The sequence below is a fragment of the Taudactylus pleione genome, unplaced genomic scaffold (assembly GCF_031769625.1).
Source record: "Taudactylus pleione unplaced genomic scaffold, aTauple2 ptg000731l, whole genome shotgun sequence".
Classification (NCBI taxonomy): Eukaryota; Metazoa; Chordata; class Amphibia; order Anura; family Myobatrachidae; genus Taudactylus; species Taudactylus pleione.
This window is the reverse complement of record NW_028285133.1, coordinates 2329234-2353789: the sequence shown is the minus strand read 5'-3', so window position 1 is coordinate 2353789 and position 24556 is coordinate 2329234. Positions and strand designations below refer to the sequence as shown.

General features: G+C 46.4%; 1 protein-coding gene across 1 annotated transcript in view; it reads right to left on the bottom strand.

Moving 5' to 3' along the window:
* LOC148477253 (IST1 homolog) overlaps window positions 1-22950 on the bottom strand; it is a 28068-nt gene extending 5118 nt beyond the window's left edge. The window contains exons 1-7 of the mRNA XM_088457019.1: window positions 22879-22950; window positions 18642-18742; window positions 17268-17448; window positions 11132-11219; window positions 9958-10041; window positions 8784-8894; window positions 1130-1270 (exon numbers count right to left, since the gene is read on the bottom strand). Of these exons, the coding sequence (XP_088313145.1) occupies window positions 1130-1270; window positions 8784-8894; window positions 9958-10041; window positions 11132-11219; window positions 17268-17448; window positions 18642-18729 (693 nt within the window). The 5' untranslated portion in view covers window positions 18730-18742; window positions 22879-22950. The remainder of the gene's footprint in view (window positions 1-1129; window positions 1271-8783; window positions 8895-9957; window positions 10042-11131; window positions 11220-17267; window positions 17449-18641; window positions 18743-22878) is intronic.
* Window positions 22951-24556: the final 1606 nt, after the last annotated feature.

Below are 24556 nucleotides of genomic sequence, written 5' to 3'. Positions count from 1 at the left end.
TCAAAGCAGCGACCTGATAGTGGCTTACGAGCTATCAAAATCAGATCGCAACGAATGGCTTGCGCACACGCACTGCGAATTATATGTATGCGCAGATGGGTGAAAATCGCTCACAGCGAACAATCGCGCCTTAGCGAGCGGGTCTGAATCAGGTCCAAAGTGTGCCTTTGTCACTTAGAGAGATTATATAAGAAGGATGTAATCTCAGCAGTGACACTTTATTATGTCTCAGAGGTGGGTGGGACATCACAGTAATTCTGTCTGAACTAACATACTCCAGTCTATCATTGCTTTAGTCACTGACTACATCGGATGCAGCCAAGGTGGTACAAGCAAAAGACTCAGTAGCCGATGTTGTTCTGTTGTGACTCTGACAAGCAGTGCTGGGCCATGTAGATGGTGCTGCAGCTCTTCAGTAATCACAGCCCCCTTCACCATGGACCCACCTCAGCGTGTTAGAAGACGGGAGCAAGAGGTAAGAATATGGCCATCAACCATTGATGCTTTGCAGCCAATGGTGTCACCATCAATGAGGGGAGGTCCGATGGCGCAGGTGTGCGCATGGACCATTGATGGTTAAACCATCAACGATTCATAAACATTGACCATCTATGGCGTGTGCCTCAATGGCCAACCCTAGTTATAGGCTGGATGTCCCTACAGTTTTTCTAACGAGCAAAAGAAGTCCACCCAGGGGCCACTGTAAGGAGGTGATGATTCCAGCACTGAGAAGATTTCTGGGCTACTGAAACTCCCCAACAAGTGACATGTATTAAACAATGTCTTGGGATCTCAGAATATTGGTATAATCCCTGATACTTGAAATAAAATGTATGTTTTTTTTAACCCTACATCTAATCTGTGTCTGCACTTTCCTGGGGGTCTAGAGCCGTGACCCCCACCAAGGCCCCATGCGGTTATGTACTCCAGCCCATTTTAATCTATCACTGTTGGGCCTCCAAGCCAGGTCAGGCCCAGGTATTATGTACCCGTCCCCAGTATCCCTGACCATTATACAATTATGGACAGTTCACGTGTAGATGCAGATATTCAGTGTATACGATACAGCATGTGCATCCAGTCCCTGGTTAGAATGCACAATATTGTAAACATGGAAATACAAACTTACTGATATTTGGGGATATGGACATCTTGTGTTGCCTCTGAAATCACCGCCGCCAGCTCCTCCGCTGCCAGGACCTCCTTTTTTATCATCATTTATAAATCCAATATTGTAGTCATCAACTTCAAATCCAGAGGGCGCTTCACTCTGGTGAAAAAGAGAGACAGTATGGCAGCTGTGTGACTTCTTTTGGATTAGAAAAAAACTTTGCAGATTCCTTTTTTAAAGTGTAACCCTTATATACATTTTGGGGTGAACTATCCCTATCAATTCACTGTAATGGGGAAAGTTGTTAAAGTGTAAATATACTATGATGGTTGTTGTGAAGGGAATCAGTATGGAGGTTCAAAACCTGACAGCAGCTGCCCGGCAGGGGTGAAAATCCTGATCGTCCCAGGTAAGTATTTGCTAACCCTATTCTATCCTTTAACCCTAACCTCCCTTAGGGGTGCCTAACCCTAACCTCCCCCCCAAGTGCCTAACCCTAATCCCCCTCTAAGTGCCTAAACCTAACCCCCCCTTCCCCGCCGCCTAAACCTAACCTCCCCCCAGGGGTGCCTAACCCTAACCCCCCCTTCCCCTAGCCTAGCCCTAACCTCCCAGAGGGGTGTCTAACCCTAAGTCCCTCCCGGGAGCCCCCTAACCTAACCCTCCCCCCCGCGTGGCTGTCTGTGCCTGGTGCCCGGCTTACCTTCGATCGGTAAGCCGGGTGTCGGTCTCCCGGCGTAGGTCTAATGACAGGCGTCGGGATTTCAACGCCTGTCATTAGACACTTGCCGGGATTAGACAGTCGGGAAGCCAGCGAAGCATACTGCAAAAGCAACCAAACAGTTTTTTAAGGCTAAAAAGTGGAATGTTATGCAATGGCCAAGTCAGTCCCCTGACCTAAATCCGATTGAGCATGCATTTCACTTGATGAAGACAAAACTGAAGGGAAAATGCCCCAAGAACAAGCAGGAACTGAAGACATTTGCAGTAGAGGCCTGGCAGAGCATCACAGGGATGAAACCCAGCGTCTGGTGTTGTCTATGCGTTCCAGACTTCGGGCTGTAATTGCCTGCAAAGGATTTGCACCAAAGTATTAAAAAGTGAAAGTTAGATTTAGGATTGTTTTGTTTATCCCATTACTTTTGGCCCCTTAAAAAGTGGGAGGCACATATAGAAACCATTGTAATTCCTACACCGTTCACCTGATTTGGATGTAATTACCCTCAAATTAAATCTGAAAGTCTGCAGTTAAAGCACATCTTGTTTGTTTCATTTCAAAGCCATTGTGGTGGTGACTAGAGGGCAAAATACGAAAATCCTGTCAATGTCCCAATATTTATGCACCTGACTGTATATATATATATATACATACACACACACAGTATATATATATATATATATATATATATATATATATATATATATATATATAATTTAGGCTCTAGGCCGGTGTATGACAATGTGAACTGAAACAATAATAAAAATAAAAAACACCCTATATGGGTATAAGTCTTTTGACAAAAGTCCATGTTTCGTGCCTAGAAAAATCCACTCATATTGGACGGCCAAAGCTCCTTGTTGTCAAGCACACCAACTCCTTCAATCTGAACAATAACAAAAAACAAGGGCGCCTCCTAGTGCAAGAGGGCTAAGAGTGAATCCGTGCCATGGGCCTGATTCAGGCCCGGACGCTATTTGCGGCCACTCGCTGGCTAAATGGGGCCGGCTATTTAAATCATGTGCTCGCACTGCGTCGCGTAAAGCCGCCCACTAAGTAATAGCGAGCGGCCACACTATGCGCTCGCACCTGTATAAAGACGCACCTTTGCCACTCGCAACATACGTCATCTCCGGCAGTTGTAGGATTAATCGGGAACATCGAGAGCCATCGGAGCTGCTCGCAGCGCTTGTGGTAGACTTTTCCCACCACAACATTGCGAGCAGTTCAGGCTAAAATACAACCCAGTCACGTGTGTAATGACGCTACTTTGCTAATTATGCACACCCATTAAACGCCCCCGTTTACAAGCACCTTCCCCTGTCACCACCCACAAACGGCACTATCTGTCACTCAAAATAGCGGCCCGACTGTGGGCTACGGCCGAGCACTTTCCCATCGCACTGGCTAGTTCGTGCACGTGCATTGTGACTCATACGCATGCGCAAATTGCGAAAATTCGCTCAATGCGAGCGAGCGCAGCATAGCGTCCGGGTCTGAATCAGGCCCCATGTGCATACAATTATGACAGCTTATCTCATATCCTTTGTGAAGATCCTCATAATGTCACTGACATCAGTAGTGTTTTTCACAGTTTTAATGGGAATCCAAAAACATAAAAATAGACATACATAGGGTTCTATTTACTACAATCCGCATATTGAATGCGGATTGTAGTGTGATATTACCGAGTGAATTCGCATTGTGAATTCAGGCAATATCACAGGGATTTACTATAAATCCCTTGCAGGGACAGAGCTTGCGATAAAGCTCTGTCCCTGCGGATCCCATCCGCACTCTAGTCGCTGTATTTTCGGAAAAAATACCGTGACTAAGAGCCCACGCATGCACCGACCCACCTTCGCTGCTACCCCCCACCGACGCTAAGCCCCGCTCCCTGGCGCTAAGCCCTGCCCCGCGATCACAGACCCCCGCGACCCCCCCTCCCCCCCCACGATCCCCCCTCCCTTCATTACACTTACCTGCATCCTCCTGGCCTCCGGTGATCTTCTCCGGGCTTCCCGATCAGGTGATCTCCCATACTGCACTGGGGCCCGATCACCTGATGACCGGGCAGCAGTGCACTGTGGGAGACCAGCTGACCGGAGAGGAGCCATCACCGGAGGCCCGATCACCGGTCCCTGGATTCAGGTAAGTAAAAAAAAAATGTTTCATTTTTTTTTTTTTTTTTTTACAGCAATCAGCTTGCGGTCTGTTTAAACCACATAGCTGATTACTGGTACCGGCTCCCGCCTCTGCTCTCCCCGTTAGAGCAGGGCAGGAGGCCGGTAACTGGGGGAGAGCCTGGATAACGCCACCTCCAGGTGGCGGTATTATCACAGGGCTTCCCCCGGTATTTTTTTACAATTTATTTTTCGTAACTATGGTCGGATCACATTTCCCATTACAATTATGGGAAATGCGATCTGCTTTACTAAAAATAAGTGATACTAGGGGTTGGAGTAGAATTTTACTAATTCTACTCCAATTGCCCTATAGTAACTACAGGTGAAACTAAAATAATGTGAAAAGGGTGTGAAAACACCCTTTTTCACTTTATTTTAGTAAAAATAATGTCAATAAATAGAGCCCAAAGTGTAACACAGTTTACAATTTCAGAGCTTCAATATTGCAAATGAATGCCCGTACATTAGAGATAGTAAAAAACAGCTAATCTGAGAATCAGCATACAGTGAAGTACCCAACACGTTTCGTCCAGGTGGAACTCTGGAGGTCATTCAGACCCAGTCGCAAGCGCTGAGCGCTCACAACCGGGTAAATGTTTCCCCACTGGGCATGCGCACGTTGGAGCTGGCTCCGACATGCGCATGCACGAGACCCGGCTAGCGACAGGCGCTCCGTTGCTACGGGTCTCGCACCAAAGGGGACGAGCTGTCAATGGTGAATGACAGCTCGCCCCGTTCGGTAGGCGGACAGGGGGCGTGGCCGGCCAAACGGAGGCGTTCCTGACGGAACGCTTGCCGTTTGGGGGAGGCCCCACTGACCTCAGAAATGATGTCAGTGGGGAGCTTCATGCTCGATCAAAGCAGAAAGCTCCCTGGGGCTTGCGAGTGCCAAGACCCAATCTTAGGATCTCGTCGCAAGCCCCGATGGTCGCGATGGTCCTGACCATCGCGACCATCACCCTGGTCGATCACAAGAGCTGTGGGTGGTAACCCACAGCCTAGCGATTGACCAGGAGGCGGCAATTAAAAATTAAGCGGCCGCCCTCATTCAGAAGCGATCGCTTGCAGCAAACGATCGACTCTGAATGAGGTCCTCTGTCCTCTCCTATGTTTTTGGATTGCCATTAAAACCGTGAAAAACTCTACTGATGTCAGTGACCTTATGAAGATCTTCACAAAGGACATGAGATAAGTGGTCATAATTTTATGCATATGGTACGGTTTCACTCTTAGCCCTCTTTCACGGTTATTGCATTAGGAGACGCCCTTGTTTTTTTGTTATTTTTATATACACAAACATACACACTGTAGGCCATGGAGTTCTCCACAGACCTAATCACAAAGTGATATGATCAGTGATTGGCTGATTAGATGCTAAGGAGGAGCATCACATGTCTAATTGCTAGGACTATTTTATTGGCACTATGAACTGCTGCAGTGATGAAGTCTGTGCATAGCTATGGATAGGGCTCTTGCACACTGTACCTGTTTGCTATATAGACTGCAGTGGTAAAATACCATTTGTTATAGTGATCAGTGGTCCTGATTCATAACGGATCGCAACTGCAACAGCATACGCAGCTGGCCGATTGTTGCGTACTGTGCACGTATCGCAGGTAGTCAGCGTTTGGGGGTGGTGACGGGGGAGTGGTCGGAGAAATGTAGGCGTGCCTGTCTTAACACCATTGCATGGGTATGCATAAATTAGCCACTGCGACAGCATACGCAGCTGGAGTACTCACTGCGTGCGACAAGGTTAGCAATTTCTGAGTAAGGTCAGACCTGTTGTACTTGTGCGTGAGGGGCCGATGTTACTCGATGTTTCTGATGTATACGCAGGACTGCAAGGCATTACGGATGCGAGATAGCGGTAGTGGGCGTCTCTGTGCTGGGTGTGCAACGGCATTGCGATAGCATTCATTAGCATATTTTCACAGAGGGTCTGCGTGCATAATCGCGATCCGTAGTAAATCAGGCCCAGTGATCGCTGATGGTAAACACCTCTTCTATACTCAGCACAGGACACACAATTCAGCATTCCAGGTGTTTCCAGCATATCAAGTATCGGTAAAAGTGTAGCGCAAATTCTCTTGTGTGACCAGCACTGGAACAAGGCGGCACAAGTAATAAGAGCGCTACCCGCAGTGTCCTGCATGTTGTGTTCCCCGAGTGTACTCTAATCATACTTGCCTACTTCAGAAAAAGCTTTTCAGGGTGATTGTGAAAGCAACACCTATGAGTGCAGCAATAAAGTGGGCGTGTACTGCTACATCTGAGAGGCGTGTCATAAAATTGATTTACATCCAAATGTAAATAAGCCCCAAAGCAGTTAGTAAGATTTATTTGTTGATGAAAACACACTGATACTTCTGAGAAAATGCATGTAGCCATAGGGATCATTGTGCCTTATCCGTAACCAATGCAGGGGAATAATACCAATGATCCCATTTGAATGTGTATATCTTTTTTTTCTTTTATATAACAGGTTCATAATGGGGGGTAAGGTGCAATCAGGGAGATTGCTAGACTCTTCAGGGAGTCATGGAGATTGCTACTATTTCAGGGAGTCTCCCTGACAATCAGGGAGAGTTGGCAAGTATGGCTATAATGGCTTCAGGGTGCAGTTCCAGGCAGCCTGCAAGCCAAATGCGGCAGTATTACAAGGAATCACATGGATTTGAAGGCCAAGAAGTGTAGAAGGTCGCACCAACTGATATGAGTGCCTTGGCAGTGTTGGTAGTAAATGCTAACATTACAGTACACAATGTGCACAATCTTGTTTAAGACTTTATGATGTATGTTACGCGGGTCTTCTACCATACACAAATTCCCTATAAAAAAATAAATCCCTAAACCTGCAAAGACATTCTAGTGAGATTTAGGGCTTCTGCTGTCCTCTAATAGTTAACTCCATCTCAGGATGGAGCTAGAATTGGGTGACCACAGAAAAAAAAACATTATTATTATTAGTATTAAAATTAAAGCATATATTTTTTTTTAAATAACTGAGTCAGTCTGTAGGAGCAGATAAGCCGCCTCATGCCATGCGCTTCGTGGGCCATATGTATGAAGCTCTGGAAAGTGATAAAGTGGAGAGTGATAAACGACCAGCCAATCAGCTCCCAACTGTCATGTTACAGGCTGTGTTTGAAAAATTACATTTAAGAGTTGATTGGTTGGTCATTTATCATCCTCCAATTTATCACTTTCCAGAGCTTAATACATCTGCCCCCTTTCCACCTAACTGGCCTGGCAAGCGGTAAGACCACTCTTACCACTGCCAGCCTGTCGCCAGGGGGCTGAGCATCACTCCACAGTGCCACAGTGACTGTGGGGTTCATTTATCAAAGAGTTTTATAATGGTGCTCCAGCCAATCAGCTCCTAATTGGTCATCTGTTTGAAAAAGGACAGTTAGGAGCCGATGAGCTGGAGGGGATGCAATCGGGAAGCCGGCAGACGTAAGCCCGACAGCCGGCTTCCCGACTGCTTTATCTCGGAGAGGGTTAAAAGACAGGCGTCTAAATCTAGACGCCTGTAATTTTTCCGACGCTGGGAGACCGGCACCCGGCATTCCGATCGAAGGGATGCCGGGCGCCACGAGCAGACAGCCGTGGGGGGGGTTAGGTTTAGGGCTCTTGGGGGGACTTAGGGTTAGGCACCCCCCCGGGAGGGTTAGGGTTAGGCAATGGGAGGGTGGGTTAGGGTTAGGCACCCCCGGGGGGAGGTTAGGGTTAGGCACCCCCCCGGGGGACTTAGGGATAGGCAGCGGGGAAGGGGGGGTTAGGTTTCGGCACTTAGAGGGGGTTTTAGGGTTAGGCACAGGGGGAGGTTAGGGTTAGGGGGGTTAGGTTAGTAAGTACTTACCTAGGGACGATCTGGATTTCCAGCGCTGCCGGGATCTCTCCAGCTGTCTGCCTCACGCTGCCAGGATTCGAACTCACGGCCATACGGCCGGCGGCATTTCATACCGCTTCCGAGCTGGAGCACCATTTATCATACACAATTGCTGAGCTACAATTCAACGCGAATTGAATAGCACTGGGAAGGAGATCCCGGAGCTATTCAATTCAGTGCGCTGTTAAGCCCGACTAAGGAGTTCTTCTTGCACCCCTCCTGGGCTGCGAGCAGAAATCCAACAAAACTTCAGGCGGGATGCTGTTTTCTGCCCTTAGCGCCGCGGAAACAGCATCGCGCCGGGCAGTTTAGTTGGAGAATGCTGGTTTTCGCGCCTAAACACCATGTTTAAGGCACGAGGGGCGTGAGAACCAGCATTCACCGACAAAACTGTGCGCTGAATTGAATAGCTCCTTCCCGGCGTTAGTCGATTCCTGTTGTATTGAATCGAGACCAATTAGTTTTAAAACTTGTGGCCTATGATAAAACTCGTTGATAAATGGGCCCCTTAATCTTTTTCTAAATAGGTGAAAAAAAAAAGATTTTCTATCCTTGCAATGGGTAGGAATTTCAGGTGTCTGACACCAGCACTGGAGCAGGGCGGCACAAGGACTTACTTAGTTACCTTAACTAGTTATCTTACCTAGTTAGGCTACGAAGTGGTTCCTACCTGCCAACTACGCAGCTGAATACTTTGCACATTTACAAATCCTACACCTTTGCATACATAGATGACATTTGAGGCAGCAGACATGAAGGCATGTGCCCCAAGCTTTAATAACTGACCCCAACACTGAGCTTTGGGCTAGCAGATGATACTACTGGCTTGTTTGTATCTCCAGTCCTCCATCACTAATCCTCACAGTTACTCACCATTACCATTGCATCTGGCTCATATTGGACATTGTAGTTTTTGGCAATCTCAATCAGATATCTCTCCACAAGGATTTTGGGAGGTGCCTCCGTGCCCAGTTTATGCATCAGCTATAGAAACAAGAGAGCAGGTTACTGGAAGGTACAGTGAGGAATAAGGAACAGTGGGCCTGATTCAGAGCCGGACGCTATTTGCGGACGGTCGTTCTGAAAAAGGGGCCGGATATTTAAATTAAGCGCTCGCTCTTTGCGGTCTGTTGACGCCTCTATGTCTGAACGAGCGAACGAAACATGCGCTCACTATTTTGTAAAGACGCCCCCTGGCCGCTCGCATCATACGTCATCTCCGCTATTTATTTGATTAATCGAGTACATCGGAAGGCGTATGAACTGCTCGCTATTCTTGTGGTAGCATTTTCCTACCACAATCATGCGAGCAGGTCAGGCTAAAAGATAACCAAGTGACATGGTCGATGACGCTGCTTTGTTAATTATGCACACCCTTAAAACGCCCGTTTTGACCGTTTGGCACGCCTGCGTTCGGATCTCCACTCCCCGTTTTCAAGCACCTTCCCCTGTTACCACCCACAAACGCCTCATCCTGTCACTCAAATTAGCAGGCACTCGCTATTTTGTGAGCACACGATTTCCGACCGCACTGACTGGTTCGCGCATGCGCATTACAATCCATATGCATGCGCAGATGTGCGAACATCGCTCGGAGCGAACGAGCGGCCGCTTATGAGCGGCTCTGAATCAGGCCCAGTGCTTTCTAATGACATGTAAGCTGAATCAGTTCTTCATGTGTCTCTTATTCCCCAGGCTGGATTGGGGTATTGGGGCACCAGTAGGGTCTGACCCTATATTGCAGCAGCTGCCTCAGTCTGGACGATATAGCGCAGTACATTGTAGGAAATCAATTTTAGACATGGTGTCACTGAAAGTTATTTACACAAGTGCAAAATATAGATGCACATTACACTTAATGTGTCTAATACATTAAAGTAATATACTTTAGAATATAAATGTATTTTTGCCATTAATTATTGTACAATTACAAATTTGGGCTTTGAACTATAATAATGAAAATGTTGTTAATGCAAAACAGTATACTATATATTTATATTACAGAAATGATATCCATACCTAATATTATGCACCATCTCACACTTACTCTTTGGCTGACTGTTCCAATCTGGTTTGACCGACAGAGGTTTCCATATTCTTTGCTGTATTTATGGCAAAGCTGACTGGCCACCTGTAATAAAAGGGACCAGGTTACCCCTTTACAATAAAGCACACGGATCATGGGCTATTGTGAGAGATTGAAAATAAGTGCAATTTCTTGGCACCAAAACAGTTCTGTACTGTGGGCCTGACTCACTAAGGATCGCTATTCTGCTGATACGCACGCAGCGCAGTTACTAATATCAGCGGTGATATGTAAATGTTTGAAATTGCATTGCGATCAGAGCCTGACATAAGGACGCGCACTTCTCCTTACTAACATCCGTATAGTTGGGCAACATAGCGAAGCAATCTGTAACATCGAGTAACATCGGACCTATACACAGAGTAAAGGAAGGATAAGGAGGAATTGCTTACTTCAGTGCACGCTATGAGGCCTGAGGCTGCATCTAGTATCGCAGTGGATTATTTATGCACGCCCATGCAACGCTGTCCCAAAGCACTGGCACACCTGCGTTCACCCAACCACCCCCCCGTCACCACCCCCAAATGGCAGTCAATCACTCTTCCATGGGTCTGTGTATCCCCTGCGATCACAGTCCTGATCGCAGCGCCTGGTTCGCGCACGCGCACTGCGATACATACGCAGCGCAAATTCATTGTCCGATTGCACTATTACAAAAGCATAGCTCCCAACATGACCCATTCCAGGAGGGACAAAATGCTCTGTTCCTGGACTTCCCTCTAAATATATGATTGCCTTCATCTGTGTTGAACTAGTTAACTGATAAGAAAGGTGTTTCAACACAGGTAATGACAATCATAATTTAAGAGGAACAGAGCATTTTGTCCCTCCTGGAATGGGTCCTGTTAGGAGGCAGGGCCGTAGCTAGGGCATTGCGGCCGGTGCCATCGCACAGGGCACCACAGGTCAGGGGGCGCTGTTTGGGCCTGTCAAATTTCTGTTTATTATCATTCTTGCTTGTAGCTTCCTCTTATTTCATCCCCAGCATCTCCTGGCCTCTCCTATCTCTTCCCTGGCCCTTCCCCATGAGGCCATGGCCCTTTTTTGGGTGCATTATGTCTCTTTGAAAAATGAGGGGGGCGCCAATGCTCTACGGCTCTGTTAGGAGGTATACATTTCACTAATATATACTCACTGTCTTCAATTCGGAGACTTCTGTCTGCAGACGAGGTGCCGCCCAGATTAGAGTGGACACAGCTTCAGCCAGGCCTGGGTCCAGCTCCCTGAACACAGAGAGATCATTATGAGAAGATCTATTGCAGTCTACAGAACATAAATGTATGAGAGAACATCACAAGGGTCTAATACCCCTTTTCCACCTAAATTCAGCGTCTGACCCGGAGTTGCAAAAAAAAGTTCCTATCCGGATCAGACCCGGAATTTTGCCGGAGCCGACTCGGGATATTCCCGAGTCGGCGCCGCTCACACCGGAGTCAGGTCTGCATAGACCCGGCTTTTCCAGAGTGAAAGTGGTCGCTTGGAGATGACGTCATCTCCAAGCACCACTGAAGCCGGACCAATTGGCCAGCTAGCAGCGCACTCCAGGTCATCGTTCCCCAGAGTGCGCTGTTCTCACAGCAGGGTTTCACGGGCTACGTCCGTGTTAAACCCTGCTAGTTACCTGGGTTGAATTGCCGGGTCACTCGACCCGGTGATCCAACCCTCTCCCCTTTTACACCAGGGAGCTGTCTGGGTTAACCCTTCAAAAACCCGGGTTTTAGCTCCGGTGTAAAAGGGGTATTACTGATATGCTAGACTCCCAGCTCTCCTGCACAAAATCATCCCAAACTCCTAAAATTTGTCCTGGAGGGTACCCTGTCACACATTTGGTGTGAGTGCCCAAAGTTTGTACTGGATTACCCTTGAGCAGTTCCCCAAACTCATTCCTCAGGGAGCACTAACAATGCATGTTTTCCAGGTCTTCTCACAGAGAGCTCTATTTACTACAATCTGCATATTGAATGCAAATTGTAGTGTGATATTACCAACTGAATTTGCATTGCAAATTCAGACAATATCACAGAGATTTACTAAAAATCCCTTGCAGGGACAGAGCTTGCGATAAAGCTCTGTTCCTACGAATCCCCTCCGCACACTTATCACAGTATTTTCGCAAAAAATACCATGACAAGTGCCCGCGCATGTGCCGACCGGCCGCCATTAATCCCCGCCCCCTGCCATTAAGCCCTGCCCCCGTGATCGCGACCCCCCCTTCCCTCAATTACACTTACCTCCGGTGATCGGTGCTCCAGTGATGTCCTCCGTGACTCCAGTGAGCTGATCTCCCATCCTGCAGTGGAACCCAGTCAGCTGACCGGGTCCCAGTGCAGGATGGGAGATCAGTTGACTGGAGTTACAGAGGACATCAACGGACACCGGAGCCCGGATCTCCGGTCCCTGGACTCTGGGAAGTTGTTTTTTTTTACTTTTTTTTTTTTTAAGCAGTGATCAGCGTGTGGTCTGTTTAAACCACACAGCTGATCACTGGGGCCAGCTTCGGGTAGTCCCGTAACCAGGGGAGACCCTGGATAGCGCCACCTCCAGGTGGCGGTATTATCACAGGGCTTCCCCCAGTATTTTTTCACAATTTATTTTTAGTAACTTGCACACAGATCGCATTTCCCATTACTATTATGGGAAATGCGATCTGATTACTAAAAATAAGTGATAATTAGGGCTTGGAATAGAATTTTAAGAATTCTACTCCAATTGCCGTTTAGTAATTTTAGTGATACTAAAATAATGTGAAATGGGTGTGAAAACACCCTTTTTCACTTTATTATAGTAAAAATAATGTTAATAAATAGAGCCCGGACTCACAAGTGAAATAATTAGCTCTTGGATCTTTTAAAATGTGTCAGCCAATAATGAATACACCAGTGCACCAACTAGGTAAAATGGAAACCATGTACTGTTAGTGCTCCCTGAGGAATGAGTTTAGGAAACACTGCCCTAGAGCATCCTCCCCCTAAATCTTGGATTTTAATGTTTTTGTTTTTTTAATATAAATGAGTGCTAGGACAGAATGATTTAAGATTGGAGTTTAATATTGTACCATATTGCACAGAGGTTCCCAAACTCGGTTCTCAAGGCACCCTAAAGCTGGTCACACATCTAAAGATTTTCTGTCCAACCAGCCAACTAATTGATTGGTTGGAATGAAAATCTGAGATGAGATGAGATAAGGCAGCAACAGCTCAGCCTCACTTCTGTATAGTCAGACACTCCTTGCAGAGCTGGGGACCTGGCCACACCATGGGCAGTAAGCTGCACAGAAAGAGAGCTAATAGAGGCATGCCTCTGAGTGTGGGGGCGTGCCTTGAGCACTGATGGACACATCGGATGTGTCATGTGACCAGGAAGTGAATTGCAGTGTTTAGAGATCGAAGCTCAGTTAGCTGCAGCAAGAGAAGACACAGTGATGCAGGTAGGAGAATCAATGGACACTGAAGCTTAGTGTAGTGAGGCAGAGTTACAGTGAGTAGGGGGTGAGACAGGCTCCAAGCACTCAGACCCATCTCCATGTGTGCCTCCCCAGCCATTGACCTCAATGACACACGTCACTGGTGCTAAGCATGTCCTTATTTTGACAATCTCGACATAAGATATTTTCATTGACGTTATGGTACATGCTCATAGGGCATAGGGCCGGAGAGAGCAATGGCGGGCCTCGATGATGGGGAGGCATGGCCAAATTCTGGGGGCATGGCTACACCTGTTAAAAAAAACAAAGGAATGATAACTACTGTCTTTACCCTGCACAGCTGGGCTCCTTAAGCAAGCCGGGCCTGGGTAATTAGTACACGCACCCCACTCCCTCTGCACCCCTGCATGTTTATAACAACCCAAATATCATCCAGTTAAGTTAATTAGTTAATTATAACTGTTGCCCACACACTCATCAATACGATTGCTTTCAAGTCATCTAAATGGTCACAATAGTTTGTCTGATTATGATCAAATCTATTTCCATCTGATTAATTATTATTGGGTTTTGTTACGGGGTCCCCACACAGTGACTAACAGCTTGGCAGACTTGCTTAGAACAGGGCCAGTGTTGTTGCATCAACTGAAGTTTCTGTAGCCTCAGCTTTTAAACCTGCATCAGATTCGAAGCCAAAACTGGTAAGGTTGCAATGCCACTGTCAATTAGGTACAGATTAATGCACTATGCTATGTCAAAAAAGGATTTCCTTAGTATGCCATGCCCAGCACAGTCCTGCAGAAAGCAGATACCATGCAAATTTGTGCGATTCTGACTCTTGTGTCTGTTGTATTTTGATACTGGGACTGGAGCGACGGGCATTTGTTCAGACAATGAACAGGGAATAAATTATGATTTTGTGACCATGCTTAAGCAAACAAAAGACAACTCAAGATTGGGATTTGTTTCTGCCTGTATTACAGAAGTTTTAGGACTTCTATTGAACAGCAATACCCTGCAGAGTCCTGATAACTGGTGCTTCAATACAATTCGGTGCCTACGGGTGGGTTGAAAGCAAAAAAGAGCAAGTAACAGTAGTAACTATGCACCTTGGTTAAACCATGCTGCAGTGCAAGGGGAGAGATGTACAATGTGTAGATCTCGTTTTGCAAGTGGCACATCCAGATTGAAATCTTAATTGCTGTGTTACAATAAAGCTGCCCAGTATGTGTGGGCTACATGCAAAAGCAGCATTTATATACTCTGCGTCAGGGGCGTATTAAGAGAGGAGGGGGCCCATGTTAATTCCTCGTCCGGGGCCCCCTCCTCTCTCCCTGGCGGTTGGCAGCAGACTGACGCGTCTTACTGCCGACCGCAGAATCAGTAGACTCTGGGCGATTTCCTAAATGCGCATGCGCAAAATGCTGTGGCAGCCATTTTCCGGCATTTTGTGAAGGGCTGAGACACCCGACACGGGTCCTCAGAGAGGTAACTATTAGATAATATGGGTGCAGGGTGTGACCAAGGGGCCCCTGCACCCATTATAGGTATGCCCCTGCTCTGCATGCAAAAAAATAAATGTATTTGCCCCTCTTGTATTGCAACATGGTTTGTCCAGGTGCAAAGTTACTTGCTCTTTTTTGCTGACTCCCCCCCCCCCATACTTGCCTACTCTCCTGATTTGGTCGGGAGCCTCCCGAAAATGGGGTGACGCTCCCGCCCCCCCGAAAAAGTGGACAAGCCTCCTTGCCGGCTGCCGACCCCCCAGACCCCTCCACAATTCACAGACAAATCTCCGCAGCGGTGGGGCAGATGACGCGAATCACGCTGAATTGCGTCATCATGACCTTGCTCCTCCCTGCTTCACAATCCATGTAACTCTGCATTGTGTACGGGGGGCGGGGACAAATTGACGCGATCACTATTGCTGTTGCCGGGTATTATCCCAGGCCGCACCTCCCTGTGCTGGCACCCCCTCCACGGTTGGACGACCTGGCTGCCCCCTCCAAGATTGTCTATAAGCATGCTCTCACCTCAGAATCAGGCCCTATATTGTGGTGACCACAGTACACTGCAAATCGCTTTTCTGGTAACCATAGTAAAAATGCAGAGTCCATGTCCTGATAACCCATACTTGCCTACATTGCTGGGCAGCTTTCCGGGAGCAACAGGAGGGGACCTGCTGCTCTCCTCTTCGGGGGGCGGGGCCAGACAATAGACTGCATTAGGCCCCGCCCCCTTTACAGAAAACCCCCGTGATTCGCGGGTCCGTGAGGAGGAGGCGGGGCTAAATGACGCGATTTGCCTAATTTAGCCCTGCCCCTTCCCGACGGGCCCGATAATTTCAGGTAAAATCTCCCCATCCTACCCACTTCACTAGGAAGTGGGCGGGATGCGGGAGATATGCCTACTCCTCCGGGATCGCGGGGGGTTACCCGAAAAATCGGGAGCCTCCCGCGATTCCTCGGAGAGTAGACATGTATGTGATAACCCCATTATTAGAATACTTTTAGCACTTCCCTTTTTCGTGTGATGCCCTGGGGATGGCCCTTGGCTGGAATTTTTTTGGGGTGCCTTGCTTCTCAGACGTGAACCCCTTAATGTTAGGGACGCCAGTATAGAGGAGCCTTGACGATTGGCCTGGCGCTTATTCATATATTTGCAAATGTATGTAACAAATACCTCTGAATCTCTATTATCATGTAGTATTTAAGTATTGTTTTTGCTGCAGTGTGCTGGGGGGCAAATCTCTTTTTTCTGTGTTCAGTGTAAACCCCGCCCTTTACAAGCACCTGTGTTATGCAATTAAGCTGATTTGAGCAACTACCATATTTTTTTGCATGTTTTTGCAATTCTGGGCTGTTGGAAGGACATTTTACCCTAAGTACTGGATAGAGAAATAAGCTTTTTTAGAAATAAGAAATTGCTGGGGAGGCTTGCTGGGGCCTGTAGTTCCACTGCAAAGACAATGTGAATTATTATATTTTTTACACACTACACCTACACTATCAACCTGCCACCCACCGCCCAGGGGTGATGGGGATAACCCCGGGCTATCAGCCTAGGCCAGGGGTGCCCTGGAAAGGGGGACCCCTTTATTGGAGGGGTCCCCAACTCCCCAGGGATCCCTGGCCTGGGCTGACTAGCGGTCAGGACTGATGCTGCAGCTGGGGGGGCCCGGGGGAAAGGGCTCCCCTGGCTGTGGCATCAGCCCCCAGCTAGAAAGGGCCCAGAGCTGGTTTTAAATATAGGGGTACCTCATGCCAAATTTTTTATCCCTATATTTAAAACCAGGTCTGGCCCTGCTGCCTGGAGCTGGTTCTTAAATTATGGTGGAACCCTACTCATAATTTTAAGAACCAAGACTGGCTGGCAAGTCCGGGGCTCGTTATGCTTTAGGGGGGGGCCCCATGGGTTGTTTTTTTTTACTTTTAACCCATTTTTTTTACAGGCTAGACCACAAGCAGCTTACACATATCTTACTGATATGTGCAGGCTGCTTGCTCGGGAGAGTTTTGCAGAGAGAAGACACTGCAATCTCGGGTGAGTAATCTCCTGCAAAACCTGCTACTCGGGGGAGAAATCTCGTTCTGCTTCACCATTGGCCACCTCACTCTCAGCTAAACTCACTTCTTGGTAAATTTGCGTGTCTCAGGAGCCTCAAATCTCCCAAGTTTCGGTGAAGCTAAGACTCGATTCTTAGTAAATTTACCCATTACAGTATTTAACAACGTCATGTTTATATTTATGTACAGTATGTCTACAGGTTACATCAGTTACCAATTTTACATTCTGCATAATTTTGGCACATAGTATTTTCAGGTTTCAGCTATATTATTAGACTTACTTCATAGACTGAATTAATCCAAACCGTGCCAGGAGAAGGTCGCAGTACAGTTCCAGGATCTCCATAGCCTCTACCATGTAGTCTTCTCTGATAATGTGCTCCACCCGGATCCGAGCTCTCTCATCTTTTCGGCATGATAAATAGTCTGCAATCTCCTTCCTGGCTTTCATTGCCATTTCGGCTGCAGGGATATCAGTATTAATTAACTAAAGGCCAAGGGCATTCTAATGTGAGAATACTGTCCCCCTCACATATTGTCTTTGTTTACTGGTTATGCCAGATGGATCTTTTCATTAGTAACCAGCTGACCTCGCCCTGTGACATGACATACAGCTTGGCCATCTCCTAATGGATCAATCTCATTTTAGAAGCTCTGACAAAGTAGTTGTTCATGCAAACTCATTAAAGATGATCCATCACCTACACAACTGAATCAAGATTCACGAGACTACAGCATACTTACTTACTCTCCCGGAAGGTGCAGGAGACTCACAATTTTTCGAGTGGTCCCCTGCATCCCCCAGAAGAGTGGATGGGTCTCCCACATCCTGCCAAATACCTACTGAAGTGGGCAGGATGGGAAAATAATACTGGGAATAACCGGTCCGTGTGGAGGGGACGGGGATTAAATGATGCAAATTACATATTTTTAGCCCCACCCCCTCCCCATGGACATTTCATTCGGGGCCTAATGATGTAAGGAGCATGGCCCCTCCCACCGAAGTGGTCAACTGCATCTTCTCTTAGGCCTTCTCCCGACATATAGTGAATGATAAATAGGCCCCTATGTGCTGTATACAGTTGTGCACAGAGAGGGGTTGAGGTAGATTTACACGCAAGTCCCTTTATTGTGCATTTCGCACTTGGCATGCGTCGCACCCTACATGTGCAACCAGGAGCAGGGCCGTAACTAGGGTAGTGCGACCTGTGCCATGGCACAGGACACCGCAGGGCAGGGGGCGCTGTTTGGGCCTGTCAGGTTACTGATTATTATCATTCTCACTTGTAGATTCCTCTTATTTCATCCCCAGCATCTCCTGGCCTCCCCTATCTCTTCCCTGGCCCTTCCCCATGAGGCCATGGACATTTTTGAGGTGCATTATGTCCCTATTTGAAAAATAGGGGGGCAACAATGCTCTTTCTGGCACAGGGCACCAAATAGTCTAGTTACGGCTCTGACCAGGAGCAACTACGGGTAGTTCCGGTTAAGTGTTCTGAGTGCGTGTTGTGGGCATGTAGGCAGCATTGTGGGCTATGCTGGGTGGAGTGTGTGCAGAGATCCAACTGATTTCGGATGGGTCTCTTGCACTGGGTATAGGGCTGGTGCAAATGCACGCTGATAATGGCTGCCTCCACTGCGTAAAGTATACTCACTCTTCTTCTTTTCCAGGAGTTTCAGACGGTTGATGACAAGTCTTAGATTGACTCGCAGGCGTTCAGCCTTGAACCCTGAGCTCAACATGGCGCCTCTTCCTCTAAATTACAAAAAAAAAAATTCAATATACAAATATTTTTTCATCTTTTTTTTTTTACATATGAAGAAGGAAAACTCATTGAAATGACTGCCGTCATGGTTCCTTTTTACTTTATCACATGTTATACCCCTTTTTTCTCTATCTGGCTTTTTGTATATTATGAATAACTAATGTTCATTCTAGCAGCCTGCACCTGTTAAAACCTGTGCAGTTCCTCTTTCCTGCCTGGGCTGCCGCTTTCTGCTTTAGTGGTTCTAGCACACAAACTGTTGTATTTCAGCAGTTTGTTGCATCAGCTGAGTGTGCTAGAAGCACCAGAGCAGAGAGCAACACCCCAGGCAGGAGAGAGTAACTGCACAGGTTTTAACAGGTGCAGGGTGCTAGAATGAACATTTACATGCTATGGGCCTCATTTATCAACGAGTTTTATCATATGCAACGAGTTTTAAAACTCGCTGCATATGATAAATAGTGCTCCAGCCAATCAGCTGCCGACTGTCATTTTTCAAACAGATGACAGTTAGTTAGGAGCTGATTAGCTGGAGCGTCATTATCATGTGAAACAAGTTTTAACCACTTAACTGACAATTTTAATTTTTTTTAATGAATCAATTAGGTGAAGAACATCTATTTCAACTTATCCAAAATGATATCATTAAAAAAATATATATATAGTTTTTAAGATTTGTTTAAAAAAAAAATCGGGTTTTCAAACGTCTGAACACAGGAACCACCATCAGAACATCGGAAACATTGCGACCATCACGACTTTCAATTTGACACCGGTTTCCGGCATCAGATACACTAAGGGGGTGAGGGGGGGAGGTTAATTTACTTTTTTTTTCCAACGGCTGCTAATCTGTGCAGCCGCTAGGTGGGGGGTCCTGCTTTACAGACCAATCTGGGAAGGTCCCTCTGAGAGCAACAGCTGCGGGAAGATTCTCTTCCTGCAGACGCCATCATGTTTATCTAACTGCTCGAAACTTTGCGACCAGAGCAGATAAAGAACGGCCTGGTGTGGTCAGAAAATTGCGACCATGCCAGGCAAGTGGTTAACACTTGTTGCATTTGATAAAACTCGTTGATAAATGGCCCCGTGTTTGAAAAATGACAGGAGCTGATTGGTTGGTACTTTATATCCATTCACTTTAACTCTCTCCAAGGCTTAGTACATAGACCCCTATGTGTCCAATTATGTGCTGCGTCTCTGTGGGCGGACAATTGGGGCGCATGCGCTGTGCGATTCATACACATATGCAGACTTAAAACCTTGTCTGTTTCCATGGGCCATGGTCACTGCATCCAGCTCTGAATCAGGTCCTGTGTTTAATTTATTCATCAAAACGACTAATGCCTCAAAGTAGTATCTATGGCATTAGTCATTCATTAAATCATTAGCATTTATATACAATTATTGTTGTTTTGCACTGCAAGGTTGATCAGGCAATCTGCTGACTCTTGTCCTAGAGACCGTAGTCCCCAACAGTCCAGCCTTTGTAAAAATGTGTCGTACCTAACCCATAGTTGCCTACCTTTAATTTCTCCTCCCCAGGAGATGTCCGGGGAGTTGAAGCAAGTCAGTTGTGAAGGGGGCGGGACATGACGGTTTGCGTCATTAAGCCCTCCCCTTCACGGTAAATAGCCGTGATTGGTGCACATTTACATAGGGGGTGGGGCTAAATGACAAGTTTCTTGAAGAATCATGTCATTAAGCCCCGCCCTCTACACGGGGACCCGCGATCGCAGCAGAAATTCTCCTGCATTCTGCCCACTAGGAAGTGGGCAGAATGCAGGAGAAGTGCCTACCTTTCCCGGGGTGCGGGGGGCTACCCGAAAGATCGGGAGCCTCCCACTAAAACCGGGAGGGTAGGCATGTAGGAATCGGTATGAAATACCGCCGGCCGCTTCCCGGCAGCGCCTGACCGACAGATGAGCAGAGCCCGGCAGCGGAAGCCCGACAGCGCTGGAAATCTTGATCGTCCCTACGGTAAGTATAAACTAACTTAACCTAACCCCCTAACCCTAACCCTCCTTAGGGGTGCCTAACCTTAACCTCCCCCCAAGTGCCTAAACCTAATCCCCCATCTAAGTGCCTAACCCTAACCCCCCCCTTCCCCGCTGCCTAAACCTAAGTCCCCCGGGGGGGTGCCTAACCCTAAGTCCCCCCCAGGGGTGCCTAACCCTTACCCTCCCTCCCCCTAGCCTAACCCTAACCCTCCCAGGGGGGTGCCTAACCCTAAGTCCCCCCGGGTGCCCTAAACCTATCCCTCCCCCCGCTGCTGTCCGCTCGCGACGCCCGGCATCCCTTCGATCGGGATACCGGGCACCGGTTTTCCTTGCATCGGGGAATGTCAGACGTCTACTTCTAGACGCCTGGCATTTCACCCTCGCCGGGATATGACAGTTGGGGAGCCTTAATACCAGCAGCCGGTTTCCCGATTGTATACCGGCATGTATGACCTTACCCCTAATGTATGTGGTTTTGTTAGATATGGCTGCGGTTCGTATCCATTATCACATAAAGGGGCAGATGTACTAAGCCTTGGCAAGTGATAAAGTGGAGAGAGATTAATGGATCTATTTACTAAGCCTTGGATGGAGATAAAGTGGACGGAGAAAAAGTACCAACCAACCAGCTCCTATCTGTCATTTTTCAAACTATCTTCATTCACTTTATGTCCATCCAAGGCTTAGTACATCACCCCCAAAGGACGGGATGTATTATTACTAAAAATGCGGTAAACCTCACAAAACTGATCAGTTGTGTAACATGATCAAAAGCAGTGTGGCCCAGGCCGAGGCCCTCAGCAGGAAGGTGACATGTCCCATTGTGATCTTGGGGAGCAATACTGCTTGTGGTTACCCAGGCCAATCTCAGGGATACCCACAACCTCCGGGGTTGCCATCAACACATAAGAGTGCAGCAATTTTAGGCTCCAGGTTAAAGTGAGCGCTGCAATTGATTGCTCATGGACAATCCAGAATTTCATCATCGGATGATTGGGTTGGATGACCACAGACTCATACCGGGCACCAGTCGCAGGGACTGCTTGTTTCAGAGCGCCAAAACTCCAATTGGGTATCTCTGAACGGTGTTCTAAAGTATACAGGTTAATATTTTATTTTTCTTTTTTTTTTCTTGTACTATGATGCAAATGTGTAATCTTTTCCTTTTAGGTTTGTGCAAATAAGTTGTGCTAATGACGTGCTTTTAGCCCATGATTACAGGCGTGTTTAGCTTATCTGTAATGGAAAAAAGAATTCCGTTTTTAATTTGCATGAACCAGTCTTTTGTTTATGAGGCAGTTTCTCTCAGCTAATTATCCGGTGAAACTCTAGGCACATATCTATGATAACACCGGTACAAGAGGCAAAAACCGGACGGACTGGTGTAGGTGAGTAATCCGAGACTGTGGTCAGCTGACATGGAAGACGTTTCATTGTTTGTAGAGCAAAAGCACAAAAACAAACCGTCAATGAAACCAGGATAATACGGGGAAATAATAGCACCTTTACTGTAAAACATCCCAAACACACTGGATTTATCATCCCACTAATCAGGATTAATTAGTCTCTATGTCCTCCTGCTAATGGTGAACTTCAAATCCCAGCAAGGTCTGTCAAGACATACCTTTAAATGAACGTTATTACTTCTGGCATAAAAAAGGTTAAAACATAAAAATCAGCACAGAGAAATCAGGGAAAACATATATAAAGAGGATAATGAAATAACATTTATTAATTTAACAATCTAAAGCAACGGGTGAAACTAGCCCGTACTGCAAACTAAACTAAACTAAAAGAAACTAAACAAAATACATACAATAGGCAATGAGAGCCTACTGAATAGCACATACAAACATAAAATGATATAATAGAGTTAATAAACTTTTTTATTTGACTTTCTCATTTTATTTTGAACTGTGATTCTAGGCTTTCCAAAATGTTTATATACGTATAATATATATATATATATATATATATATATATATATATATATATATATATAACATGCTTGTATTGCAGTTTAATTAACACGTATGCAACAAATTAGAATTACAAAGAGAGAGAGAGATTTAGAGAGTGAGAGAGAGATTTAGAGAGAGAGAGAGTGTGTGAGTGTGTAAAAGATTTACCTGCGCTGGCTTTTGTTAGATCCTAGCAGCAGAGAAAAGAGACCGACTTGAAGGATGTAGTCCAGGGACTGAGCAGTCTGACTGGATGTGTAAGTGTTATTACATATCTAACAACAACTGGGCACGTGTTCTGTGTGGTGATATCATCACTGGGTGTGGCTCACATGATGTGCATCACCGCACCATGTCTTACCTGGGTGTGTGGTCACACATTGCTCTGTCACACACTGGGCACAGGAGCAATCAGGAAGCTCAAGAGTGGGTGGAGAGGCAAATAGAAAAATAGAAAAACCAGCAACAATTTGCGTAACATTAATCCACATAATATTATTCTGACTTTGCTAATAATAATATTATATTGTCAACTTTAAATTAGAGATGTACGGTTCGGTTTTACTTGGATATGTTTCGGATCTCAAAAACTGCATCATATTGGCTATCTGGCTGTCACGTGATTTGGATAGCCAATAAGAAATCCAAACTAATCCGAACTTGCGATAATTTGGCGATAAGAACCGAATAAAACCGAACCCGCACATCTCTACTTTAAATGACAAAATGTAATTTGACGCAGGGCCAGATCTCACATTTCTGCCCCCTTTCTCTAACCTGGCTGCGATCTGCCCCTACTGTCATCTGTATAGTGGAAATAATTAATTACCAAATAATTAATACAAAGTGTAATAATTAATACAAAATTTTTTATTGACATTTGTTTAAGAAGATCTGTAGGACCACAGTTTCTAATATATTAAAATGATTTCTAAGGACAGATTTGTTGAGTAGGTTTATGTAAGCATGTGACCTGCATTTCAGGCACTGCCGCCTCTATCATGACATGTTAATTTGCATTATATATATAGAGAGAGAGAGAGAGAGAGACAGAGAGAGAGAGAGAGAGAGAGAGAGAGAGAGAGAGAGAGAGAGAGAGAGAAAGCGTGTCTGCCTATCTGTCTGTTTGTCCTTTTTGCACGGCCAAAATTTTGAACCTAGCACCACCAAATTTGGCATGGTGGTGTAGTTTGACCAGGATTAGGTTTTTGCCTAGGTTTGAACTTCACCAGGGCCACAAGCTGTCACACAATCCTTGAAAATGGGGACGCTCTTAAATTACACAGGTTCTCCAGTGGAAATTGCCAGTCTGCCAAAAAGCTGTGTGAAAGCTACAAAAGTATCCTCTTAACCTAACGGTCTGAGCAAGTGTTAAGATGGGTACACACTACATAATAATGTTAACGATTTGGCCGATTCCAATGCATTGTAATTACAAATCGTCAATATCGTGCAGTGCGTATGCAATACATCTTGTAGTACGCGCTCCCGTGGGGTCGTCAGCCGCATCGCCTGATCTTTAGTACATGCAGAAAGATAAGGCAATGCAGCTGACAATCCCATGCAGCGCTATGTGGCGAGGGCCGGCATGTCGGACACTGGACCGCCCGATATGACGGCCCGGTGGCGCTGGGGTTTTGGGTTGCATCGCTGGGTACACATGTCATTTAGTGTGTGCCTAGCTTTAAACTGTATGACTCATGCAAGTTGTCCTTTTTAAAGTGACCATATATATTAGTCAGCCATCTGTGTTTGCATGCAAGGGCATAACTAGAGCTTTGTGGGCCACATAGCAAGATCTTAAAAGGCCCCCCAGAGGTAAAAAAACACATACATTTACCCCCAC